Source organism: Thunnus thynnus, chromosome 11 (assembly GCF_963924715.1).
Source record: "Thunnus thynnus chromosome 11, fThuThy2.1, whole genome shotgun sequence".
NCBI classification, from domain to species: Eukaryota; Metazoa; Chordata; class Actinopteri; order Scombriformes; family Scombridae; genus Thunnus; species Thunnus thynnus.
In genome coordinates, this window is record NC_089527.1 from 7,008,737 (window position 1) to 7,033,221 (window position 24,485).

Sequence of the window (24,485 nt, forward strand, 5' to 3'; positions counted from 1 at the left end):
AAAATAAAGAAATTAAATTATGTCTGGTAAATATGTGTCTTTGAAGCAGTTAATTAAACGGCTATACACTCATTCATTCACTAATTATAAATCATTATACATTACGGACTACATTCCACTTATGGACATTAATTAATTAGTGAATACACTATATTAATGTCAAATCTCATAATCTTTTATTTGCACATCAATGATTTTTGATCTAACATGGCACGTTACATTAAAACAATTTGTATTACTATAACTATTATAATTGTTGTTGTTATTATTATTAGCACACCACATATACTGTTATACATTTTTTTAAATTGTAAATTTCTTTCTTTCTTTTTTATATTATTTAAAATTACTTCATCTTGTGTATATTTTGACTGTTATGCACAACAACACGTGCAAACCTACTTGGCAATAAACCTGTTTCTGATTAAAATAGCACGTGATCAAGTGATTCTTGTTGTTTACAGTGTGTTTGTTCCTCTTTTTAGTGTCTCTGTGAATCGAGTCATGTATGTCCCGACATTAAACAGGCCATGTGACAGACCTCCATTTTGTCAGCATCAGGAATAAAATGTGGACAGAATTACATAAATATTCACAATTTAATGTTTGACAAATGTTTAAACAAGTGGGAGTTCTGAATAAGGCTCATTTTCACTAAATTTCACGCTCAAACATGAAAAAAAACATTTAATCTTTGCAGCAAAACATAAATGACGCTTCTTTATCAGTTGCTTTGGTACAATCTGTAATTGTTTGGAAAACTTTCTCTTTATTATTCTTATTATTATTGGTGGGACTGCTGTGCAATGACTAAACCTCCCGTCTGCACCCATGTTATCGAGGGTAAAACATCTCAAGCCAGAGCTCCTTTATTTTAAGGAATACATAAACATAAAACACATCAGAGTCTTCAGTGAAGCCTCGTGCTTCTAACAGAACAAAACATATTTCGATAGGACTTATAGTTTTGGAGATACAAGCATATATTTGACAACTGGTTTTTGGGTTAGAAGCAGTGTGTGTGGAGTCCAAAAAACAGTTCCTTCTCTTTTTATTTTATGTTTTATTTATATTTAAAACATATGTATGTTATTGTTTTGTTATTAAAAACAAACTGCCCTGCTATAGCATGTTTAATCTAATTATTGATAGATTTGGGGATTGCTGATCATTGCTGGTAGTTGCATTAGATATTGGTATAAAGCTTTAATAATCAGCTGATAATGTGATAAAGTCAATAATGTGCACGTGCAATGTTGTTAAATCCATTTAAATGGACACACACACCGACCTGTTGACTTCCCTATGAAATGTCCTGATCACATAAGAGAAAAGATCAATACGATGCATGAGTCTATAATGTTGATGTTTATTAAATTAACATCTTTATTTTCACTTCACTAATAAGCTCCAATAAACCTCATAAAACAACTTTAGTCATGTTTGCTGTGACGTATTATTTTTCCGAAACTATTACCGACATAAGCTTAATCTCTTCCTCTCTCACACACAAAGTAAACTCAGTGTGTGTGTGTGTGTGTGTGTGTGTTTGTGTTGAATGTCTGTGGCTTTTTTTAATGCGCGCGCGCGTGTGTGTGTGTGTAGGTGTGTGTGTGTGTGTGTGTGTGTGTTCAGTGACAATGATTGAATGGGTAGATTTCCAAATACCTTAGAACAGCCCAATGAGAACAATGAGAGTAAATGAGATCACTTCCTGAACTGACAAGGGCAATAAAAAACGAAAGTCAAAGAGAGAAACAAGTGCACATGGTGAATGAGACTGACGGGAGAGCAGCGCACACACACCAATCAGGTAAACTAATTAATGAATAAAACAAACTCATTATTAAAAAGATGGGGGGGGAAATCAGATAAATAAGTTACTTTTTTTTGTCACTTTAAGAATAACCATTTGGGATAAAAGGAGAAAATATGAGATTATATTATGGAGAAATCAGTTGTGGGGACTCAGATCCCTTATGGAGACAAAAACAAGTCCCCTTAACGTAAATCATTAATTTTAGGGTGAAGACTTGGTTTAAAATTAAGGTAAATTTAGGGGTTAGGATAAGTCTGCAGGAAATGAATGTAGGTCAGTGTCCTCTAAAGAGTGTGTGTGTGTGTGTGTGTGTGTGTGTGTGTGTGTGTGTGTGTGTGTGTGTGTGTGTGGACTACAGCATGAGTCAGTGGAAGCAGATTCAGCAGCTGGAGATCAGACTCCTGGAACATGTGGATTATCTGTATGATGACAATTTCCCCATGGACATCAGGCAGGGTCTGGCCAGCTGGATCGAGTCTCAGGATTGGTGAGTCGTGCAGTGTGAAAAAAAAAAAAAACGTTTAAAGAAGAAGAAGAAAAAAAGTTCTGTGGAGTAACAGGGACAATATTCCTGAGAAAAAAGAGTTTTTAAACCTCTTTTAACCTCCATTTTTGTGCACAAGCATGAAAATAATGTACCAAAAATAAGAAGGTTACTGTTCTTCAACCCTGGTCTCATTTAAAAAGATAAATCTTTAACTTTTACAACCAAAAAGTCAGAATCAGTGTAACACTAACTAAATTTTATTCAACTCAATTGTACTGGGATGGAGACAGGATAATCAAAAATAGATCTTTCAAAATGGGTAAGTGAGAAATTTGCCTTTTTCTGGTAAGTTCTGAGCGTCCCGACCCTTTAAATTCCAACGTGGGGCTCCTGTACAGAAGCATGTCTGATGTCTGTGAAGTTACTGTGTATGTAAAGGTTTTTGCAAGAGGACAACAAGCAGGCGAGTCTGTACAGGTGTAGCTTGCAGAGGAGAAAAAGAAGCCAATGACTATCTCCAAGATATCAGCGACACATATTTTGCATATCAGTGAGATCATGTTTGTCAAATAATTTGCTGGGAAGGAAAGAACATTTGTAAGAATTCACCAAACCGAGAGTCGGCAGACTTTACTGTTCACTTTTAGATTTTATTGAGATATAACCTACGGGGTTGGTGTGGGTGTTTCATTGAAACGTCAACCTTTTTTTATTTTATCAATGGATAAAATTACACTGTGAAATGTGAAAGAGGTCACTTGCGGTGACGAACCCACAAACAATTATCATCCAATTCCGCACTTCCTCTCAGCTCCATGCAGTACTTTAGTCTCTTTCAGTTCTTTGTTTTGGTTTTTCTCGCTGCTATCAACCTCAGTGAAAAAGCTCTTATAAACCCACTGTGCACTAGAATTTAGCCTCTTAAGAGCCAGACATTTTAATTTAGGAGTTGGAGAGTGAATATTGGACTTACATTCACCAGGTGGATAGAAACACGACTCCAAATGAATGATAATGTTGCTCTGAAACTCCTGGATTGTTATAATTTCAGCTTGTTCTGCTGCCCCCATGTGGCCAAAAAAAATCTACTAATGCAGCTTCAAGTATTTATTTTCTTTCTTTGTACTTTCCGATTTGGTAAATGTGTAAGTATGTCAGCAGACTTACAGACATCTGTAGGCTACATGTTTACAGGCTTGTAGGTGCAGGAATGTGTCAGGCCTCATTTTAAATTGACTAGTGAGCTCATTGGTGTTATATGTGGCTTTTTTTGGTATAATGTACCGCAGAGTGCTTTTTTTTTGTGATTTCTGGGTAATAACCATTAGTGGTCACCAGTATGGAAACTTATTCTGTGTGGCTTTAAACCTGCATTAACTGATTTTTAGGCCACCTGAGGGAAGTGGAAACAAGTTGCAAGTACAACATTGACATATCATCAATTTTTAAGTTGATATAATTAACCTGTTAACAAACAGTTGCTTATTTACACATCCAACTGTTTCAGAGCAACATTACCTTTAATTTGGACTCGTGTTTCTGTCCACCTGGTGAATGTAAGTCCAATATTCACTCTCTTTTAGCTCTGTTTTTGGTCTCCACCAACTCCTGAGGGAAATATCTGGCTCTTTAGCTGTTAAATGCTCCACTTTGTTCACCAGCTAGTCTACAGCTAACTGTGTCAGTTTGCTGTTTGGTGCTGAGTAGGTAGTGTACAGTAGGTTTTTAGAGCTCTTTCTCTGAAAACAGCTGCCTGCTGCGGCCCAAAGTGACGTTAGGAGAGCTCTGAGAGTGAACCAAAACAGTAAAGTTGAAGTTGGGGGGTAGTGCAACAAGCTGTAAACACAACACTGACATAATATCATCTTATGAAGCTGATATGACGAACAAGTTGGCAAACAGACACAGAGCTCACTGTGAATTTGAAAGATAACACAACCACAAATTTACTATATCAGTCTTTTTTGTTTACAACAGTCATCTTCTTCTTCATTGCCTTTGTTGGTGATCCCCTAAACATCACACAGTGTTTTGTTGTTTTCAGGGACACAGCAGCTAACGATGAGTCAATGGCGGCGGTGCAGTTCAACAATCTGTTGTCCCAGTTGGAGAGGGTGCGCTCGCAGGAGCAGAACTTCCTACAAAGACACAACATGAAAATCATACAGCAACAGCTACAGGTGCGTCACTCTCCTCTCGTCTTTCAGTCTCAGAGGCACTCAGTCCATTTTCAACCATAAATCTGCAGCATATCTTTTCTTTCACTTCACTGATTGTTTTATTGTTTCATGCTGATACAGCACTTCATACATGGATAAATGATAGACAACTTTCACTATACATGCACTAAATGAGAAAGCAGCGTGTCTGGCTGCATCACAAAGAGTAAACAAAGGAAGTGCCTTCGCAACAGTCGAGGTACAGCATCTACACCTCTACTGTATGAGAAAGTGACAACACTTTAAAAGGTGTTTCACAAAGTTTCAAAACCAGAAGAAGGTAAAGTTTATACAGCAGAGAATAAGAAGCAGTATTTGCTAATGAAAAGAGGTTTTAAATTGTGTTTAGCATGTTTCAGCAGATTCCTGGGATTTGGAATAATTTACAATACAGTACAACAATAGATTCCTCTTTATCTCTGATTGTCTATTTGCATGTGTGTATATTATCTGTATAGAAATGAGTCATCATTCAGGTGACACGTTCACTAATCAGAAATAACCTGAAATGACTCACTTTTACATAAATTTCTCTACACTTTTCCACTTACACTTTTAAAGGTGTCATGGATCTTTCTAGTACAAAAGACAGTTGTGTGCTTCAACAGTATGTATTGAAAACATTTGTAATAAGAGGAAGTCGTGTGGTCTATGGTGTGAGTGTGTGTTTACAGGAGGTGAAGGGGAAGTGAGGTATAGTAGCTGTACTCAGCTGTAGCTGTACTTCATTTTGGGAGCCGCTTGATTGAGTTCTACTTTCATGATATTTTTAGTTGGTGTTCAATGTTTTTTTTTTGCTTTGTTACCTGAGAAAAGCCTGTCTCAAATGTCAAATGAAGAAGGTGAAGGCCATGCAAGAAGTTTTAAGACAGAAGTTCCTTCTTTACGCGCTAAAGGGAGAAAAAGTATTCCACTTTCGTGTAATGACGATCTGGGGGTAATTCTTGAAAGTAGATGAGCGAGTTTGGTCCAGGAGTGGTACAGGATGTTAGGTTGAGGTCAGAGCTCGCCGATGTCATGAGCTTAATTCTGAAAAAGACACATACCTTTGCAGAACAAACCGAGAAGGTTCATACCGCCGTTTCCTGTGCATGTATGTGTGTATCAAAGTCAACACTTCACAGAGGAAGCAGCTACTCCTTTGTGGTAGTTAAGGGTGTTTGCGGCTTGTCGTTGTTATGTTTGAGTTTGAAGTTTGTATCGTCGATGAGAGAAAGTCACAGCCATGTTAAAGAAAGCTTTTCCATTTGTTTGTCTTATCACACAGTTTGAAGTACAATCTTTCTTGGGAAAACCCCTCACATCAAAGAAAGAGATGCATTTTAAATTATTCATTTGGATCTTTCAAAGCTTTTCATCAGAAATTCAAGCAAATGTCAGCACAGTGTTGGTTTGACTGACAGAATTGAACTCTGACATGTGTAGTGTGTAAAAACCAAAGTAGTAAGAGATAAGAAGTCAAACACAAAGAGTTGACAGCTTGTGATTCAAGGCTTTCAAACCCTAGAAACACTAAACTAAACTAAACTAAACCAAACCAAACCAAACCAAACCAAACCAAACCAAACCAAACTAAAACTAAACTAAACTAAACTAAACTAAAACTAAACTAAAACTAAAACTAAACCAAACCAAACCAAACCAAACCAAACTAAAACTAAAACTAAACTAAACTGAAAACTAAACAAGCTAAGCTAAACTAAACTAAACTAAACTAAATTAAACTACACTACACTACACTACACTACACTACACTACACTAAACTACACTACACTACACTACACTACACTACACTACACTACACTAAACTAAACTAAACTAAGAATTAAACTAAACTAAACTAAACTAAACTAAACTAAACTAAAAATTAAACTAAACCAAACCAAACTAAAACTAAAACTAAACTAAACTGAAAACTAAACAAGCTAAACTAAACTAAACCAAACTAAACTAAACTAAACTACACTACACTACACTAAACTAAACTAAGAATTAAACTAAACTAAACTAAAGTAAACTAAACTAAAAATTAAACTAAACTAAACTAAACTAAACTAAAAGTTAACTAAAACTTAAACTAAACTAAACTAAACTAAACTAAACTAAACTAAACTAAACTAAACTAAACTAAAAGTTAACTAAAAATTAAACTAAACTAAACTAAACTAAACTAAAAATTAAACTAAACTAAACTAAACTAAACTAAACTAAACTAAACTAAACTAAAAATTAAACTAAACTAAACTAAACTAAACTAAAAATTAAACTAAACTGAACTAAACTAAACTAAACTAAACTAAAAGTTAACTAGAAATTAAACTAAACTAAACTGAAAACTAAACTAAATAAAGCTAAGCTAAGCTAAACTAAGCTAAGCTAAACTAAACTAAAAGTTAACTAGAAATTAAACTAAACTAAACTGAAAACTAAACTAAACAAAGCTAAACTAAACTAAACTAAACTAAACTAAACTAAGCCACGCTAAGCTAAGCTAAGCTAAACTAAACTAAACTAAACTAAACTAAAATAATCTAAAAGTTAACTAAAAATTAAACTAAACTAAACTAAACTAAGCCACGCTAAGCTAAGTTAAGCTAAGCTAAACTAAACTAAACTAAACTAAACTAAACTAAACTAAACTAAACTAAACTAAACTACACTAAAAATTAAACTGAACTAAGCTACATTACAACTTATATTGAGCTAGGCTAAGCCAAACTAAGCTAAGCTAAGCTAAGCTAAGCTAAGCTAAGCTAAGCTAAGCTAAGCTAAGCTAAGCTAAGCAAACCAAACCAAATCAAACCAAACCAGAGATTCAGCAGTGACAGCTGTCTTTAAATGCTAAATGTCATGCTTGTCACAGTCATGAAAGTGAGCATGTAGGTGTTGTTGCATCCTCAGTCATCATTCTGTTGATGCTGATGCATGAAAGTTTAGTCACACATGGAGGCGAGAGAAAAAGTTTCCTCTTCCCACAGCAGAATTTTTTTGTACTTTTCTAAGTGGGATTTTGAATTGTCTGAAGAGCAAAGAACCACACGGTTCATGTAAATTTCATGCAGTGTATTCAGCGGTGATGTAGAGGCTGTTGTGGTGGCTGGAGGGGAAGTTTGTGTATGTCGGCACAATAAATAGCTGAACAGAAATGCCCGACTAGGGGGTTTGAGGTAATTTAGCAACTGTGTCATCAAATTAAATTAAATTACATATTCATTTTTTTTATATTTTTAATTGAGTTTATTAAGAAATTCCACCCAAAATTAACCTTCCAAACACACAAAATATTGACTGCAATGCACAGAGTCTAACAAAGGGAATCCAAAACTCTACACATACATACATAAGGTCTATAGATCAAGATCTACTTTTTAAAAACAGTTTGTATCCAAAAAAAAAATCAAAATTCACATGAAAACATAAAATAAAACAAATGTAAGAAATCCATATCAAGATTTCTTGTTGATGTTATGTGTTTATGTGGGTTTTTTTTTTACAGTTCTCAGTATGTATGAGTAGCATCTTACTGTTGTAGCTGGTCGAGGTGGAGCTAATTTGAAGTATTTAATGTATCGGCGGGTAGTTAAACTTATAACAGCGCATCATATATTTTAAGATTATCAAATGTTTTGTATGTAAATCTTAATCTGTCAAGTAACTCAAGCTACCTAATAAATGCAGTGGAGTGAAAAGTGGATAAGAAGTATAAAGTAGTATACAGTGGAAATACTTAAATAAAGTACTTTAAATCTGTAAATAAGGACAGTACAAATATACTCACACTGTCCAGAGCTACAACAGTATCAGTCTTTAAAATATATATATATTTAAAATTCAAGAAGCTGCAAAACACTTGTGAGGTTCACACCCTTACTTCCTGTCTTTCTTACTTTTTTTCTTTCTTTGGCTATTCTTCCTGTAGTCCACCAAACACACACTTATACACACTATCGCCACATAAACACAACAAACATCTCATTCAATTAACAATCAAGTACATACATTCAATTATGGTTCCTGAAATGTTTGGAGATACTGTTTTAACTAAATTTTGAACCGATCTTTATTATTCTCTTGAACGATATGCACTTGCAGTGAAAACCACCCGACCGTAGTTCTGTACGCGACTGTTTTCTGTTTCATACGTAGCTTATTGTGTTTGATAATTGTGTTGAGCAAACTGAGAGAATAACCTTTCATATAATATCTTTGGTGATCGTGTCACCAGCACATTTCTCACACTAGATTTAACAAAGCATAAGTGGATCTCTGACTGACAGTTAGCCAACTCAGACTGTCGTGTCTATCGAATTAGTTATGTAAGAGCACAACATGCTGCTTTATTTTGAGCTATTTGTAATTTCTTTTATCATCACCATCATCATCATGAAACAGTAATCAATCTGTGACAAAACTCAATCATTTATAACTTGTCTAATGACATCTGGTGGCATAACTTTTAAAACTCTTCTCACGACTGACACAACTTCCCATTTTACTTACAATGTTATCAACTTTTTTAGATCAGGATCGTTTAAACTCCGAGGTTATACCCAGAGATTTTATCTCTTGTGCTTGTTCAATAGGTATATTGTTCTCCAAGTTTCAAATGAACGTTATGGTTACAGGCTGTAACGTCTTTGGGAAAAACTGGTTTTTCTCCAAGTACCAGTGCACACCTTTGACAACAGGTGTCCTTATCACACTGTTATGTAATCACATCTGTTATGACTGGAGTTTGGTCCTTTTATTTCTTGGAAGAATCAAGGTGAACTGCATTCCTTTGCAGATAAAAACACATCAAAGCATTTCCAGTAACTGCTAGCACATCTCAGAGAAGATCCATGATAATGATCTTTGTTAAAGCTACTTCCTATTCAGCCGGGGCTTGTTCTCCTGGTTGGCAAGATAAACACTGTTTCATTATCTCTTTAATTCCTTTGTTTTTCATGTGTTTTTGTAACCTGTGATATTCTCTTTGTATGTCACGTGTGTCTGTGTGGGCGTGACCTCCAGGTGAAATACACGACCAATCCCGCTGTCATGGCCAGAGTTATCTCCACCTGCCTCAGGGAAGAGCGGCGTATCCTCTCCAGCGCCTGCATGCAGGAGCAGGTTTGTCACATCGTCTCCCTCAGTGGGAAAGTCCCTCTGATTCCTCAATAACAGCTGCTGCTGGTAAATCAGAGCTGCTACCAGGAAGACAGCACAGTGTTAACGCACACCCCCACATTCCCAAACGCTTCACTTCATTCCCAAGAAACAACTTGGCTTGATAATCATTTAAGTACTCCAATAACCATAAACAAGGTAGCAGTGTATATGCAGATACATGCTGTAAAACAAAATGATAACAAGGAGTAGTTTACGTAAGGTTTTACAGCTACAAAAGATTTATTTGGTTATTATCAGTGTTTTTATATCAATAATGGATCTTGTTGACTGTAAAAGGTGTTACTCACTGTGATGAACCCACTCATAATTATCACCAACGCTGCAGTTCCCCTCATCTCTACCGAGCTGTATCGTGTCCTTCAGCTCATTGTTTTGGTTTTCTGTATCACAACTCTCACCGCTATAATTTCCACCCACAGCAGGCAGCGGTTTTCAGTGAAAAAGCTCTAAAAGCCTCAGCAGACAGAGTTATAGAGACTAGCTGGTGAACATAGTGGAGGATTTAGCAGCTAAAGAGCCAGATATTTCCCTCAGGAGTTGATAGAGAGCAAAAAGAGAGCTAAAAGAGAGTGAATACTGGACTCACAATTCACATTCATTAAAAAAAAAACTTATATATTAAAAATATAAATTAACTTTGATGTCCACGAACTACCCATGTTTTGTATTTGCAGCTTTTAATTCACATCAGTGTTCGTTCCAGTGTTGTTCGGAAAATAACCATCCAACGAACTATTTGAAGTATTTTGGAAGAACACTTTAATTGACTCTGCCCACTTATGAGAAATGTTTGTATATAAATCACCTCATATAAAGAGTAGTTATTTAATTTATAACTTATGGGTTGCCAGTAGGGCTGGGTATCGTTTAAAAAAATTATGATACCAGTACCGATACCAGTACCCTTAAAGTGACACCGATACCAATAGAGTACTTCATTCAATACCTTTTCTTTTCTACTTCATTCGATACCCATCATGTAAACGGAAACAACCAGTTGCTTAAAATTCCACCAATCCTCCCCATCAACATGACTTTTACACAAATACATTTTGATATTAAATCGAACGCTGCGGTGATCGGCTGCGACCAAAACCATACCAATGGTCTTTTTTACTAGATCTGGGTACAAAAAGGATTGAACGCAGGTATCGTTTGACTGGAGAAGTTTTGACACTACTTGGTACTGGGTTATTTCGTTCGATACCTTAAAGGTTTTGAGTACCGATACCAAGCCCTGGTTGCCAGGTTGTTGAAAGTCATCCTGCATTTAGATCTTTAGTTCATCAGGACGACTCCTTTAATGGACTGCTTGACCCTTTACCTTCTAGAAAAGGGAGGCATTTACAGTTACAACTACAAAAGAACCCTTTATTTATTAATTTAGATTAGATTTATGGCTTATTAGAAATTGATAAAGACCTTTATTAATGTCATCAATTAATTAGCCACTCTGGCAGCTCTAGTGACTCTATAGAGTTGGCAGTGCCAGTAGATGCGTCCAACACTTTGGATTATAATATTTTGAGTATTGGACGTAATTCTATGAAATTTAGTACAGACGTTTATGGTTCCCAGAGGATGAAGCCTACAGACTTTGGTGACTTTTCCTCTAGCGCCACCAGCAGTAGCTTGTCCAACACCTTCATTTATGACCAAGCACAGTCAGAACTAATGACATTCCCATCAGCCTCAGCTCATAATAATAACAGTAATAATAATAATAATAAATTAGATTCATATAGCACCTTTCAAAATACCCAAGGACGCTTTACAGAAAAAGGAAGAGAAAAAAAAGAGAAAACTAAGCCGATCTTAAATAATAAACAACTGAGAGGTTAACTGGGAGTCGAAAGAAGGTGGGTTTTGAGGGCTGATTTGAAAGCGCCCAGGGTAGGAGCGTATTTCGGAAGAGAGAGAGGTCCAGAGGGTGGGGGCTGCCACGCTGAAATTCTCTAAAAGTGCGTCGGCAGGTGCGGGGGATGGAGAAAGTGTGGGTCGGTGGAGGAGGTCTGAAAGGTACTGGGGGGACCAGGGAGTGCTGGGATTTGTAGGTGAGGAGGAGTTTATAGGAGATGCGGTATCTCACAGGGAGCCAGTGTAGGTGACTGAAAGTGGGGGGTGATGTGCTGATGTCATACAAACATCAAGGAGTTAACATTGTCTTTGTGAGCATGATAGCATGCTGATGTTGTTTGAAAAGTTTTTTAAAAGAAACCTTTTCAACAGGGTCCTCTGGAGAAATCTCTGCAGAACTCAGTGGCCTTCGAGAGGCAGAAGAACATGGACAACAGAGTCGGGATCATCAGAGGCAGCGTGCAGGTAACTAAACAGAACTAAGACATTGCTTTGACTCCAGTTACTGAATTATATCTTGTAAAAAGAAAAAAAAAAAACTAAACAAAACTGTGTCTAGTTGATGGACCAGGCTGTGAAATACATCGAAGACATGCAGGACGACTTTGATTTTCGCTACAAGACCCTACAGTCTCGAGGTGAGGAGTATTTAAAATGAGCACACAGGTTGTTATGAAATGAATTCACTCATGTTATTTTCCACTACTGTGCAAAAATCTGCACAGACAAAACTATATATATATATATATATATATATGTGTGTGTGTGTGTGTTTATGACAGATCCGGCAGAGAGGAACTCTGAACTGATGAAACAGGAAGTAACAAGACTACAGGAAATACTCAACAGGCTCGACTTTAAAAGGAAGGTATGCTTTTGTACCAATGTGAGAATGTGAGCGATTCTCATGTGAGAGATGAAGGAGTCGTACAAACATTTTCAAACATAAAAGTGACAAAGACTCCAACACATCATGGGTGTGCAGATGCAGACTCGTACCTCACAGACCATCGTATCTGCTCTTCAAACCTTTGTTAGGAGATCCTGTCAAAGATGGACGTTGTGATCAAGGAGATTGACGACCTGATGACCTCTCAGCTCAACCCCGAGCTGCAGGACTGGAAGCGCAGGCAGCAGATCGCCGCCATCGGTGGTCCGCTGCTCACCGGCCTGGAACAGCTGCAGAGTTGGTAATAAACTGAAACCGCTTCTTTGAATTTGAATTTATGAATAGGATAGTCCCTTGAGATGTAGCATCTCGTTTTCAAAGGGGTCCTAAAAAACACAAACTACAGAATATAACACATACTTACAAAGACATCGTTACATAACAAACATAGACTACAAATACACAGATACAGACAGCTCTCTCACCATCTCCCACACTCAGCAGTTGCACAAGAAACCGGATACAAGAAATGAGAAATGATCCGTGAAATCAGATCAGTTTCATCAGTACCGAAAGCACCTGAAACAATTTATCTTCTAATTGCAAATACACACAAATTAAAAGCATGAACAGGTTGTTTTAATATGACAGAATAAAGAAGTCGTGAAGCAGAGAAAAGAGTTCATAGATCATAGATAGTCGACTAGAGCTTTATATTGAAAAGACCTGCGTCCGACCTCTTTAAAAATTCTGGGGACAGTTAAAGCTACAGTATGCAAGATCTGGCATGAGCCTCAAACACAAACCCCTCCCTCACTTCCCTTCTCCTCCTTGCTCCGTTATGTTCCACCCAACGTTTCATCTGCATCCTCATGACTGAACGCACCCTATGCGTAAGCCACAGCGACGTCTTCCAGCAGCTAATGCTAGCTTGGAGCGTCAGTATGAGTTGTGGGGTAGAAATGTCTTGATTGACAGCCGTGAGCTCCCGCCTCTGACTTCGGCCTTCACCTATCGGTTAAAAGGGTGAGGCTCGCTTATAAACTTGAGCCTCTGACAACAAATCTCCACATTAAGATACGCTTTGAAACATATTTCAACTAATAGAAATATGAGAAAAAACTTGCATACTGTAGCTTTAACTATAAGGACTGCGTTACACTAGCAAGCATTCACACACAAACATGCAAATGATCAATTTCTAGATTAGATTAAACATTTAACAGTGATCCCTGCAGGGAAACTGGGACATTTTCACAGATGAGAACAGGACAGATGACACCAAGAGACAAATGACAATAACAGAAATTAAATTTATATTGCTGTACGTTCATAAATTAATCCAGATAATGAGGATTGTCAAATATAGTTACATAGTTACATAGACATATGTAGCTGACGAGCTGTACAGCATGTGCAGAACATGTTGATATGCATTGTTATGCATTGTGGGACATTAAAGGGGCACTTTGGTAATTTAATGTCGCACTTCTGTATATTTGGGGGACGAGAAATGGACAGATTTAAGAAGTAGTGGTCAACATGGATGCAGCAGCGGTTTCCTCAGTTTTAACCCCTCGTATCGATCTTAAAGAACTTCCTCATCATGCAAACAACAATATATATATATTTTTTTTTTCCGTAGACCATCACATGTCCTTCAAACTCAACGCTCCCAGTTTGTAACTCAAGATTTCTGCACTAAATTTCCTTCATCAAGCCCTGAAATCATCACAGTTATTTTAGCAGACTCGATAAAGATCCTCTAAACCCACAGAAGACATTAAAAATGTGTTTTCACAGGATGAGTAATATTTGAATAAACCTTTACATGCAGAATCAATGGAGTTCCCTGTAATTGTTACTAACAACATCAGTTACATATTTCCATAACTTGTGGGTTGACCTTCAGCTGCTGCATTTACCGAACAATTATTCCACTAATAATCATAACAAGGGCTCAGTCTGAATGATAAATGTCTGATTTAAATACTTTGATCAGAATAAACTGTCTCATTTGGAGAGACATGTTATTTTGACTGAAAGAGCCGGGATTCATAATTTGTCATGGAAACATAATGTTGAGTCAAAGATGTTCCCCGTAGAAGATGAACCACTCTCTCCTCTTTTTGTTGTCATTTACAACTTTCCTTCCTTTAACCTTTTTTACAGTAAATCCAGCTGTTATTGTGCTTATTGTGCTATTATTACCAGTATTAACAGTAAAACTCTGGATTTAACTGGTTAGTGACTGGATTTTAATTGAATATCGTTTAAGGTCTAAAAAAAATGTTCAAGGAATTATTCTGATGAAGTTGATTAAACAATTATACAATAGTAGAACATTAAATTGATCATAATGACAGCTGTTTATCATGTATTCCACAGCAGTATTGAGTTTAGGTATAAACTGTTGTTATTATTACTATTAATAGACTTTTTAACTGATCGTTGTATTTTAACTGTATTCAGAAAACATTTTAGTAAAATCAGTGTGTTTAGTAACACCACTGAAACTAAACTACATCAACATTATGATGTTTTTACTCTTTTTTTGGCCCAAACAGACTTAAAATGTTCAGTCAGTTTGAGTCGAATACAGGTATTTTATTTATTTATTTATTTTTGTAGTGTTTTACAATTCAAATACAAACAAAAACACAGTGGACATAACATAATACAGAGCAAAACATACACCCAACTCAACAACAATTAAAATATATAATAATAATAATAATAATAATAATAATAATAATAATAATAATAATAAAAGTGTTGTTTGTTTTGCTTTCTTTTTAATAATTCATTCATATACTAATCTATTTTGTATAGATTTTTTGTTAGAATGTGTGTATATACATATATTTTTAAGAATAATTTGCCTTTACATGTTTCCTTTTATAGTAACTGTTTGTTTATCTAAAGTACTGAGACCAATAAGGAAAGGAAAAGAAAGGGATAAATAATAAATAAATAAATAAATAAATAGATAAATAAATAAATCAGAGTTTCCGTTCAAAATCTTTACAAAGATTTTGCCAACGACATTTCAGCCCACAAACTGCGGTCGACCACATGACGGAGCAGAACATGAGGTTTTCCTCCAGTGTGGGAAGCTGCAGTCAACTTTACCGCGTAGTAGATCTGCAACCATTAGCTGATTAATTGTTTATTAGCCAACGGTTAAATTAATCACCACTGACACATTTTGATTCTCTATTAATAGTCATTTCTAAAGAAAAAAGATGTGAATATTTCCTGGTTTCTTTACTCCTCAGTGACAGTAAACTGAATTTCTTTGGGACATTTGAAGACGTCATCTTTAGGAAACACTGATCAACATTTTTCACCATTATCTGACATTTTATAGACCGAACAACTAATCGATTAATTTAGAAAATAATCAACAGATTAATTGATAATGAAAATAATCATTAGTTGCAGCCCTACTGTAAAAACAGTCAGTGTTTCCCAGGAACATGAATCTCACAAATAATCCTGATACACATGTGGAAATGTCAAACTCTGCTCTGACCAGCATGAATTTTAACCAGTATGATGAAAAACCAATTTAATTGTAGGTTATGTAAATTAAATAAATATAAAATCTCTCAATCAATCCCCTCATCTTCCTCTCATCTGTCTCCTCTCAGGTTCACTCTGACGGCTCAGAGTCTCTTCCAGATCAAACGCCAGCTGGACAAACTGGGGGAACTTGTTTTGAAGGTCACCTACGAGAGCGACCCGATCCCCCTGCAAAAACCTCAGATGGAGGACCGAGTTAAATATCTCATCTATCACCTCATCAAGAGGTACTCTCCCAACGCCTCGCAGCATCTTCATGTACTTAAAAATACAACATAACGCAGATTGTTCTCTTCTCAGTGTTCCTGTTATAAGTTGGTTTAATTATCAGAAGCTACACATTTATGTTTCTAGTTGAAAATGTTTCCATTTCCAGGAAAAAGACAGAAGTCATGAGTACAAATGTAACTGTCAGCAGCTGAAGGAAGTAAACAACTTGTTACAGTTGAACAGTGACAGGAGGTGTGATCTGGAAAATGTTTAAAAACAGTATGAATCTAAGTCATTTAATCCATTAATGCTTATTATTATAAATAACTAATTTATGACAGCTTATCATCGTAGTATTTTGTACTGTAAAGTGGAACCAAAATATATTCTGATTGTGTTGTTACTAAATGCAGTTAATGACACAAGTAACTGAAGTCTTTGAAACCAGTGTTCAAATTTTGCTTTGTAGTTTCAAATTTGTGCAGCATAATCTGTTTTTTTTGTTTTTTTCATGTCAGACATGCAAAACTGTACATAGAAGACTAAAAATGCTGACATAAACAGACGTAAACAGATGGCAGGATTTCCTCCTGCAGGTGCAGCACCGACTCAGCTCAGCTGCTGCTCTGAGAGTCATATTAAAGGCAATAAGTTTAAAGTGAAAACTGTGCAAATCATATAAGTTTTGGTGTGTTTTCAGCTCATTTGTGGTGGAGAAGCAGCCATGTATGCCCACACATCCACAGAAACCCCTCATCATCAAGACCGGAGTACAGTTCACCACCAAAGTCAGGTATCATTCCTGTTTAAATCCTTACTTTCATTAACTAATGTCAAGTGTTTTCATTCTTATCTGCAGGTTTAGTTTATTGTTGGACGGTGAAAAAGTAGTAAAAGTAGTCGTGATGCATTTTTTTTATCTTCCTCCCAGACTCCTGGTTAAACTTCCTGAAGTGGATTATCAGCTGAAAGTGAAAACAACATTTGACAAGTGAGTTAAAAATGTTGTTACTGGATTTCATCTCCAGGCTAAAAATAATAATAATTTCAATATAAACACATTTATACATTTACATGACTTGAAAGTATTTTATTTATCTGCAATGTAGAAGTTTGATCCTGCAGTGTTAATCATTTTATGTGTGTGTGTGTGTGTGTGTGTGTGTGTGTGTCTGTGTGTGTGTGTGTGTGCGTATCTAGGGACCTCCCCCCCGGCAGAGTGTGAGTACAAACAACCTCCATACAGCACGTACTGCTGCTGCTGTTTAATTACAGATAAAAGAAGTGTAGCATGAAGTTAGCGTGGGTCGGAAAAAAGAGGCAAACGTCACTTCGCTGCTTCAATAAATTAACTGTTTCCTTCCAAAAAAAAAAAAAAAAAAAAAAAATGGCTTCCTTCTTTCCTTTAAAAGCAGGAAACATGTAAAACATCTTAACCTGTAGCTTAAACATTACAATAAATCTTAAAGTCTCCTCCTCCCACTCAAAAATATGTTTTTTTCTTCTCGTTCCTTCGGCTGGATGTTTGAGCTTCACTGTGCAGAAAGACTTTCATCTGCTGAAAGTGGAAAGTTTCTCTGTGATCACCTTGAATCTGCGTTTAAGGCGTTTACCTACGAGCATGACTTGTGACATCACAACTAGTTTGGAGCCAATCGTGGTCCAGTATTCAGCTTATACGAGTGTGATGTGGAAACTTGAAGCCTCCGGTGCACAAACACTGAGAATGAAGTCGTGTCCTGCAGGAAAATATTTGTTGATTCATAGATTCATAGAGTCTTCTTACATGTCTTAAACCCACCAGTCCACCAGACGTTTCCCCTGTTTGTTGAACTGGACTGAGTTGTCGTCGGCCCTTGACGTTGACATTGAAGTTTATTTTCACACTAGTAGTTTTTCTTGAGGAAATGTCACATGTGTCGACCGTTGCTCGCTGCATATACTGACCCTCCTGGAAACTATGTGAGAAAGTGAAGTGAAACGTGCAGCCGTGAACTTACTGTTTCACGTTTATGTCAGCAGCAACGTATGTTTGAGTTCTGCTCAGTGTGACTTTAAGTTATATTCATGTATATGCTGGGTTTGTGTCTCCAGCCTGTGTCTTCTCCAGCCAATCAGCTGCCAGCCTGTCTTTGTGTCTTGCCACTTGTTCCTTGTTGTTTCATTAGTCCAGTTTGTATTTAAGTCCTGGTTTTCTGCTCACTCTTTTTGGATCCTTTGTTCTGTTTCTTCTGCTCTATGTTGTTGTTCAGTTTTTTCTTTGCCTGCACTCAAGCTAAATTAAGAAGCTACTCTTTAGTTCATACCGCCTGCGTCTCCTGCTACTCTTCATGATACAAACATCATGCCTTTGGTGTCTTAAATTATTTCTCACTGAGCTTGAAAATGTGCAGAGCTGGAGATGACCGAACTAGTTGTGATGTCACACATCAGTCTCGTGGGTACAGGATCACAGAGAAACTTTCCTCCTTCGGCAGACTGATGTGAAAACAGCTGTTTAGTGTCAAACAGCGAAGGTCAAACGTTCAGACGAAGCAGGCGAAACACGTTTTTGAGTGGAGCGGGACTTTAAAGAAGTTTTTTTTGAGATTGGAGTTTGAAACCACTGTCGCATCATCTAAAAACAGTCAGCAGCGACTTCCTCCGATGAATTCATATCATCTAATACACGGATATTAATAGAGGTTTACAAAGCTGTGAGGATTTGTGTGTTTTAACCTTCTTTTTCTCCTCAGAAGTCGGCAGTTTTTCATCCTGACAAACAACACTAAAGTTATGGACATTGAGGATTATTCCAACGGCTGCCTCTCAGTGGAGTTCAGACACTTGGTACGACAACCCAACCGCCGTCTGATTTTATTTACTCTTACTGATACTAAACGTTAATTTTACCCAGTTTAACCAGTTAGTCTTTCTGATTTTGACACTCAGTTTATCTCTTACAGCAGCTGAAAGAGAAGAAATACATCAACGGCACGAAGGGCAATGAGGTAAGAAATGCAGATGAGTTGATCATTAATACCATATGTACCTTTGACTCTCATGTTTTTCTTGCTGTAATCATTCCTCCTGTTCATACTGACCATTAGAAGATCCCTTCATAATAAACTTACAATATATAAGTGATGGGAGACAAAATCCACAGTCCTCCTTCTGTGCAAAAATGTATTTAAAAGTTTATCTGAAGCTAATATGAAGCTTCAGTCGTCCAAATGAGTCAAATAAAGTAGATATCTTTCAATGTTACAGTCTTTTTATTGTCAAAGTTCCTGTTTTTGTTCCCTGACTCATTGGGTGTGAATGACCCCATTGCATAGTGTGTTTCCTGTGTGAAAAGTTTGCAACACAAAGAGGGATTTTGATGCTAAAAAGACTGTAAATGTGGCAGATATCTACTTGATATGACTAACTCAGACTGCTGAAGCCTCATATAAGCTTCACATCAACTTTTAAACGCATTTTTGCTCAAAATGAGGAGTTTGAATCAATTATATTGTAAACACATTAAAGAGGAGGAGATCTTCTCATTGTCAGTATGAACAGGAGGAATAATTATGGCAAGAAAAACATGTTTCTATGTTAATTTGGGCTCCTGATTGTTGTTTTAAGACAGTGTTGAGAAATTGTGACATTTAAATCAGGCATCCTTCTTTGGAAAGCTGAAAGTTTAGGTGTTTAGTAACTGTATTGGTGGAAGAAGAACTATTAATGTAGGTAAAATAATAGTTCATATGTGCACCTGACTGTTTTGAGGTGATTATTGTTATTGTTCGACCCATTAGTCTTAATTTCTTCTATGCATTTTTTAAAGTTGTGCTAAGAAGGATAAACTCTGACATGAACGAGTGTTTTGTGTGTTTTTCAGGGTCTTCTCTCCGTGACAGAAGAACTCCACTCTCTCAGTTTCGAGGCCTGTTTCACGGTGCAGGGCCTCGCCATCGATCTGGAGGTCAGCAGCAGCGTTTACATTTGATCCGCTCTTTTAAGCGCCCGCTGTTGCTGCTACATGCTAACTGTGTACTTTATTACCTCTAGACGTGTTCTCTTCCGCTGGTGGTTATTTCCAATGTGAGCCAGCTGCCTGGAGGCTGGGCCTCCGTCATGTGGTACAACCTCCTGACTGATGAGCCCAGGGTGAGCGAATGAATTTTAAAATGTCTTTGAAAGCTCTACACAGAATCAGTCGCCAGTTTAACAGGTTCATCAGCTAATAATAATGTGTATAAGTTGTCTGTAAACTGTAATTTAACTGTAGTCAGTTGAGAAGACTTTGCTTAATATTTTTCATGTCACACAAACTTTATTCCCACTTTCCCCCCAGTGTGGAAGAAATACTTAAATACTTAAGTAAAAGCAGCAATGCCACAATATAAATATAAATACTGTATTACAAGTAAAAGTACTTTTACTTGAGTGAAAGTACAGTAGAGTACAGTTCAGGTATTGCAACCCTGTCTGCTAGAAATTATCCATATACAACTAAATTTTAATTGATTATGTTCAGAGGTAATGTTTTTTTTAAATGAATGAAGCACTTTATTCATATATAAGTCAGGGTGGGTGGGCGGGGGGGTGTACAAGATTCAAGACTCTTGACACCACAGACTCGGGTCCACATCCTGAGTCCTGTGTTAGTGGTTTGGTTTAGACAACACAAGCATTTTGGTTGAGGTTAGTGAAAGATCATAGGTTCACTTAAATGTTAATAAACCTCGAATCATTCAGGACCTTTTTCTGTATTAAACCAAGCTGATCTTTCTCTACTTTAACAAAGTGCTGCTGATGCTTAAACACAACCATGAAAAGTTCAATAACGCTGTTATCAGCGGAGATTTACTGCAACTAGTTAACATCGTCTCTGAACATGTCACTCATATGTTCATTATCAACATTTTTGCAACTTGCCAAATATGATAATGAACATTTTCACATGTTGTTGACAGAATTTCAGCAGCATTACGTTTAACGCAAAACATATTTCTGTTGCAATTTAGTTGTATGTAAACATAATTTCTATAAGATAAGTATAAGTAAGGGTATTATCAGCTAAATTTACCTAAAGAATTACTAGTAAAAGTGCTCGTTTTGCAGAAAATCTTCCCCTGTGACTGATACATTAAATATGTTTAATAAAGTCCATCCTATCCTAAGATTATCCTAAGATATATCTGAGATGCTGGAGAGTTTTCTTGAACTATTTGTTTATTTGAAACCATGTGAGAAGTTTTGAGGGAGAAACAACATCTGACAGACAGAAACTGAGGTTTGAAACTACTGGTTTAATCTTTAACAAGGCAAAGTACAATATTTGCCTCTGAATTGTAGTGAGGTGGAAGCATCAAGCAGCTTTAAAAGACCCTCTTCCTTGTACTTAAATACAGTACTCGAGTAAATGTGCTCATGTTACTATCCGTCCACAGAACTTGGCATTCTTCGGGAACCCTCCTCGGGCCAGCTGGAGCCAGCTCTCCGAGGTCCTCAGCTGGCAATTCTCCACCTTCGCTGGTCGAGGCCTCAACAAGGAGCAGCTCACCATGCTGGGAGAAAAGCTTCTCGGTGTGTTTGGCCTCAGTGTTGCCGTAAATTAAACAAGGAAACATGTTTGAGGTTGCTGCTTTTTCCTGAAGAGCGACACAGGCAGATGTTGACAGCTGGTTTTATCTTCAGGTTGCTGGGTTACAGTCATTTATGATATTTACTTTATGTGTCTGCAGGTCAACACGCCTCCTGTAGTGACTGTCATGTGTCCTGGTCTAAGTTCTCTAAAGTAAGTGTATGTGCTGTTATGCCATCTAGTGGCCACAAGTGTGTTCTGTCTGTCAAAGTTGTATTATTTTGTTGTTTTTTATTTATAGACATGATTGGTTTAGTTTTGTGTGTATATTTCTAAATGCAGTAACTGACACAGTAAAACCTGATTCAAAGTATTATTATTCCAGGATCAGAGTACTGCAGGGCTGCAACCAACGATTATTTTTATCATCTGTTTATCAGTCTGACGGTTATTTATTTACCTATTTAAAGTCTAAAATGTTAGAAAATAGTAAAAAAAAAAAAAAAGCCTATTCTCTGTGAAATGTCTTGTTTTGTCCAAACAACAGTCTAAACTCTTAAAGACCTTCAGTTTACTGTCACAGATGAAGGAAAATGAGCAAATATTCACATTTAAGAAGCTGGAACCAGTGATTTTTTTCTGCATTTGCTTAAAAAACTGTTTAAAAAGTGATAGCTTATTAAAATTATTGCTAGTTAAGTTTCTGTCAACCAACAAATCAGTGAATGAACTTATTGTTTCGGCTCCAGAGCGCTGGACATCACATTATTAAAGCGCTAATTGTTTCCCTTTTTATATTTTGTCCATTTTTAAAGGAGAATATTGCAGGAAAGCCCTTCAGTTTCTGGATGTGGTTGGACTCCATCCTGGAGCTCATCAAGAAGCACCTGCTGCCCGTCTGGAACGAGAAGTAAGTAACCGGCTCATTTTACTGCGTCTGACCCTCCGTCCCACTCAACCCAGTAAAGCTGCTCCTCTTAACACTTTGCCACGACATTACTGGATAAGATGAGTCTGTATCGAGGCGCCGGATTCACACTTGTTTACCTCAACATGGATGTTTACGCCCCAGTGACCTTTTGAATATCTTTGTTTTCACTTTGCTGAAAAGGACAAACATGGGAAGTGTTTGAAAGAAATGAAAGAAACAGTATTAATATGCTTCAGTTGACATTTTAAACCTGTAAAATGTAAACTGGAGCTCAAAACACACACAGAAAAAGCAGCTATAATCCACAGAAGAGTTTGAGTAAAGATTCATAGCAAAGCATGAAGAAATGATTGTTTTTCTTCTCTTTTTACCGCCTCTCGTCTCCACCGTCCGTGCAGCTACATCATGGGTTTTGTGAGTAAAGAGATGGAGCGCACTCTGCTGAAGGACAGAGAGCCGGGAACCTTCCTCTTACGCTTCAGTGAGAGTCACCTCGGAGGAATCACCTTCACCTGGGTGGAGCACAAAGACAACGGTGAAGCATCTTTTATACCGTTTCCACTGTGGAAACCTCACTCTGATCATGAGTATATCTGTTGTGTTTATCCTCATTATACCTAAACCATGACAGGTCATAGGTTAACATACAAACAGTGCAATTCTGTTCAACTTTATACTGTATAAGTTCTTGATTAAGGCCATTTTAATGTAAAAAAAATATGAAATTCACTGTTTTATCGCTATAATCTAGTGTTAAGAGAACAGACACCTGACATGCACCATGTGCTGTTTGAATAGTTAAGAAGAAAATGACATGTTTGTGGGAATAAAGTATGTTACAGATGAATACTACACTGAAAACCTCATAAATGTGGCTCATAAGTAAGACACAGAAAGTATTTATTCATGGTCGGTTCCAGTTAAACAGTCCAGTCGTCCTTGTTTGTTTGCTAACGGTGACTTTTTCCAACAGGAGATGTGAAGTTCAACTCTGTGGAGCCTTACACTAAAAGCCGGCTGAGCGCTCTGCCGTTTGCCGACATCATACGAGACTACAAAGTGATCTCGGACGGGGTCGTCCCCGAGAACCCGCTCAAGTTCCTCTATCCAGACATCCCCAAAGACGAGGCCTTCGGACGGCTCTACAACAGTCAGCCCAGCAAAGGCAAGACAGCGCAACCTTCTCTTCTTTGTGTTTTTTTTTAAATGCACATTTTGATTATTTGTCTGCTGACTAGATTGTAAACATCAACACTAATCTCTCTTATATCTTTGTTGAATTTCCAGTCCATCCATACATCCCGTCTACCCTGATCCCCATCTCCGAACTGCGGTGAGTTCTTGATGCTGGACATTTGTAAGCTACAAAGACTTCTATTTAACTTACTTTGTACTAAACTATCAATCAATCATTTTGCTTTTTCATTTAATTAATGGGCCACATTTAGAGAAGTATATGAGAGAAAAATGAAACAAGTAACATTTGAGTTAATTCCCTTTGCTGATCAGAAGCAGTTCCCTAATCTATATTATCAATCTGTCATTGCTGTTGCAGCTCTAACACAAGCACCACACCGCCTCCTTGTCAGTCTCCTGAGCCTCCAATGACCCCCGGAGAGTTCGACATGCTCAACGAGCAGCTGTGCTTCGACATTGAAACCGTAGGTTTTTATGCACTGGCATTTAAAAGACTTCTGCAATGTTTTGTATTTTTCTTACTGTAAATAAATTCTATGAAAAGACTCAAACCAACAAGGAATT

The 24,485-nt window shown here is 37.0% G+C and overlaps 1 protein-coding gene across 4 annotated transcripts in view; it reads left to right on the forward strand.

Moving 5' to 3' along the window:
• Positions 1 to 1,638: 1,638 nt before the first annotated feature.
• Positions 1,639 to 24,485, forward strand: part of stat4 (signal transducer and activator of transcription 4) — a 43,639-nt gene continuing 20,792 nt past the window's right edge. Inside the window, exons 1-23 of one of the 4 annotated variants that reach the window (XM_067602969.1) lie at positions 1,639 to 1,813; positions 2,178 to 2,306; positions 4,351 to 4,486; positions 9,540 to 9,638; positions 11,928 to 12,020; positions 12,115 to 12,193; positions 12,338 to 12,423; positions 12,594 to 12,745; positions 16,098 to 16,256; positions 16,940 to 17,032; positions 17,171 to 17,230; positions 17,440 to 17,460; positions 18,975 to 19,068; positions 19,185 to 19,229; positions 20,105 to 20,188; positions 20,275 to 20,373; positions 21,660 to 21,795; positions 21,954 to 22,006; positions 22,609 to 22,703; positions 23,123 to 23,259; positions 23,698 to 23,889; positions 24,012 to 24,057; positions 24,280 to 24,419. In XM_067602969.1, the coding sequence (XP_067459070.1) occupies positions 2,179 to 2,306; positions 4,351 to 4,486; positions 9,540 to 9,638; positions 11,928 to 12,020; positions 12,115 to 12,193; positions 12,338 to 12,423; positions 12,594 to 12,745; positions 16,098 to 16,256; positions 16,940 to 17,032; positions 17,171 to 17,230; positions 17,440 to 17,460; positions 18,975 to 19,068; positions 19,185 to 19,229; positions 20,105 to 20,188; positions 20,275 to 20,373; positions 21,660 to 21,795; positions 21,954 to 22,006; positions 22,609 to 22,703; positions 23,123 to 23,259; positions 23,698 to 23,889; positions 24,012 to 24,057; positions 24,280 to 24,419 (2,227 nt within the window). In that variant the 5' untranslated portion in view covers positions 1,639 to 1,813; position 2,178. Of the gene's footprint in view, positions 1,814 to 2,177; positions 2,307 to 4,350; positions 4,487 to 9,539; positions 9,639 to 11,927; positions 12,021 to 12,114; positions 12,194 to 12,337; positions 12,424 to 12,593; positions 12,746 to 16,097; positions 16,257 to 16,939; positions 17,033 to 17,170; positions 17,231 to 17,439; positions 17,461 to 18,974; positions 19,069 to 19,184; positions 19,230 to 20,104; positions 20,189 to 20,274; positions 20,374 to 21,659; positions 21,796 to 21,953; positions 22,007 to 22,608; positions 22,704 to 23,122; positions 23,260 to 23,697; positions 23,890 to 24,011; positions 24,082 to 24,279; positions 24,420 to 24,485 lie in introns of those variants that run through there. The other 3 variants (XM_067602968.1, XM_067602965.1, XM_067602967.1) reach the window with 3 other exon arrangements.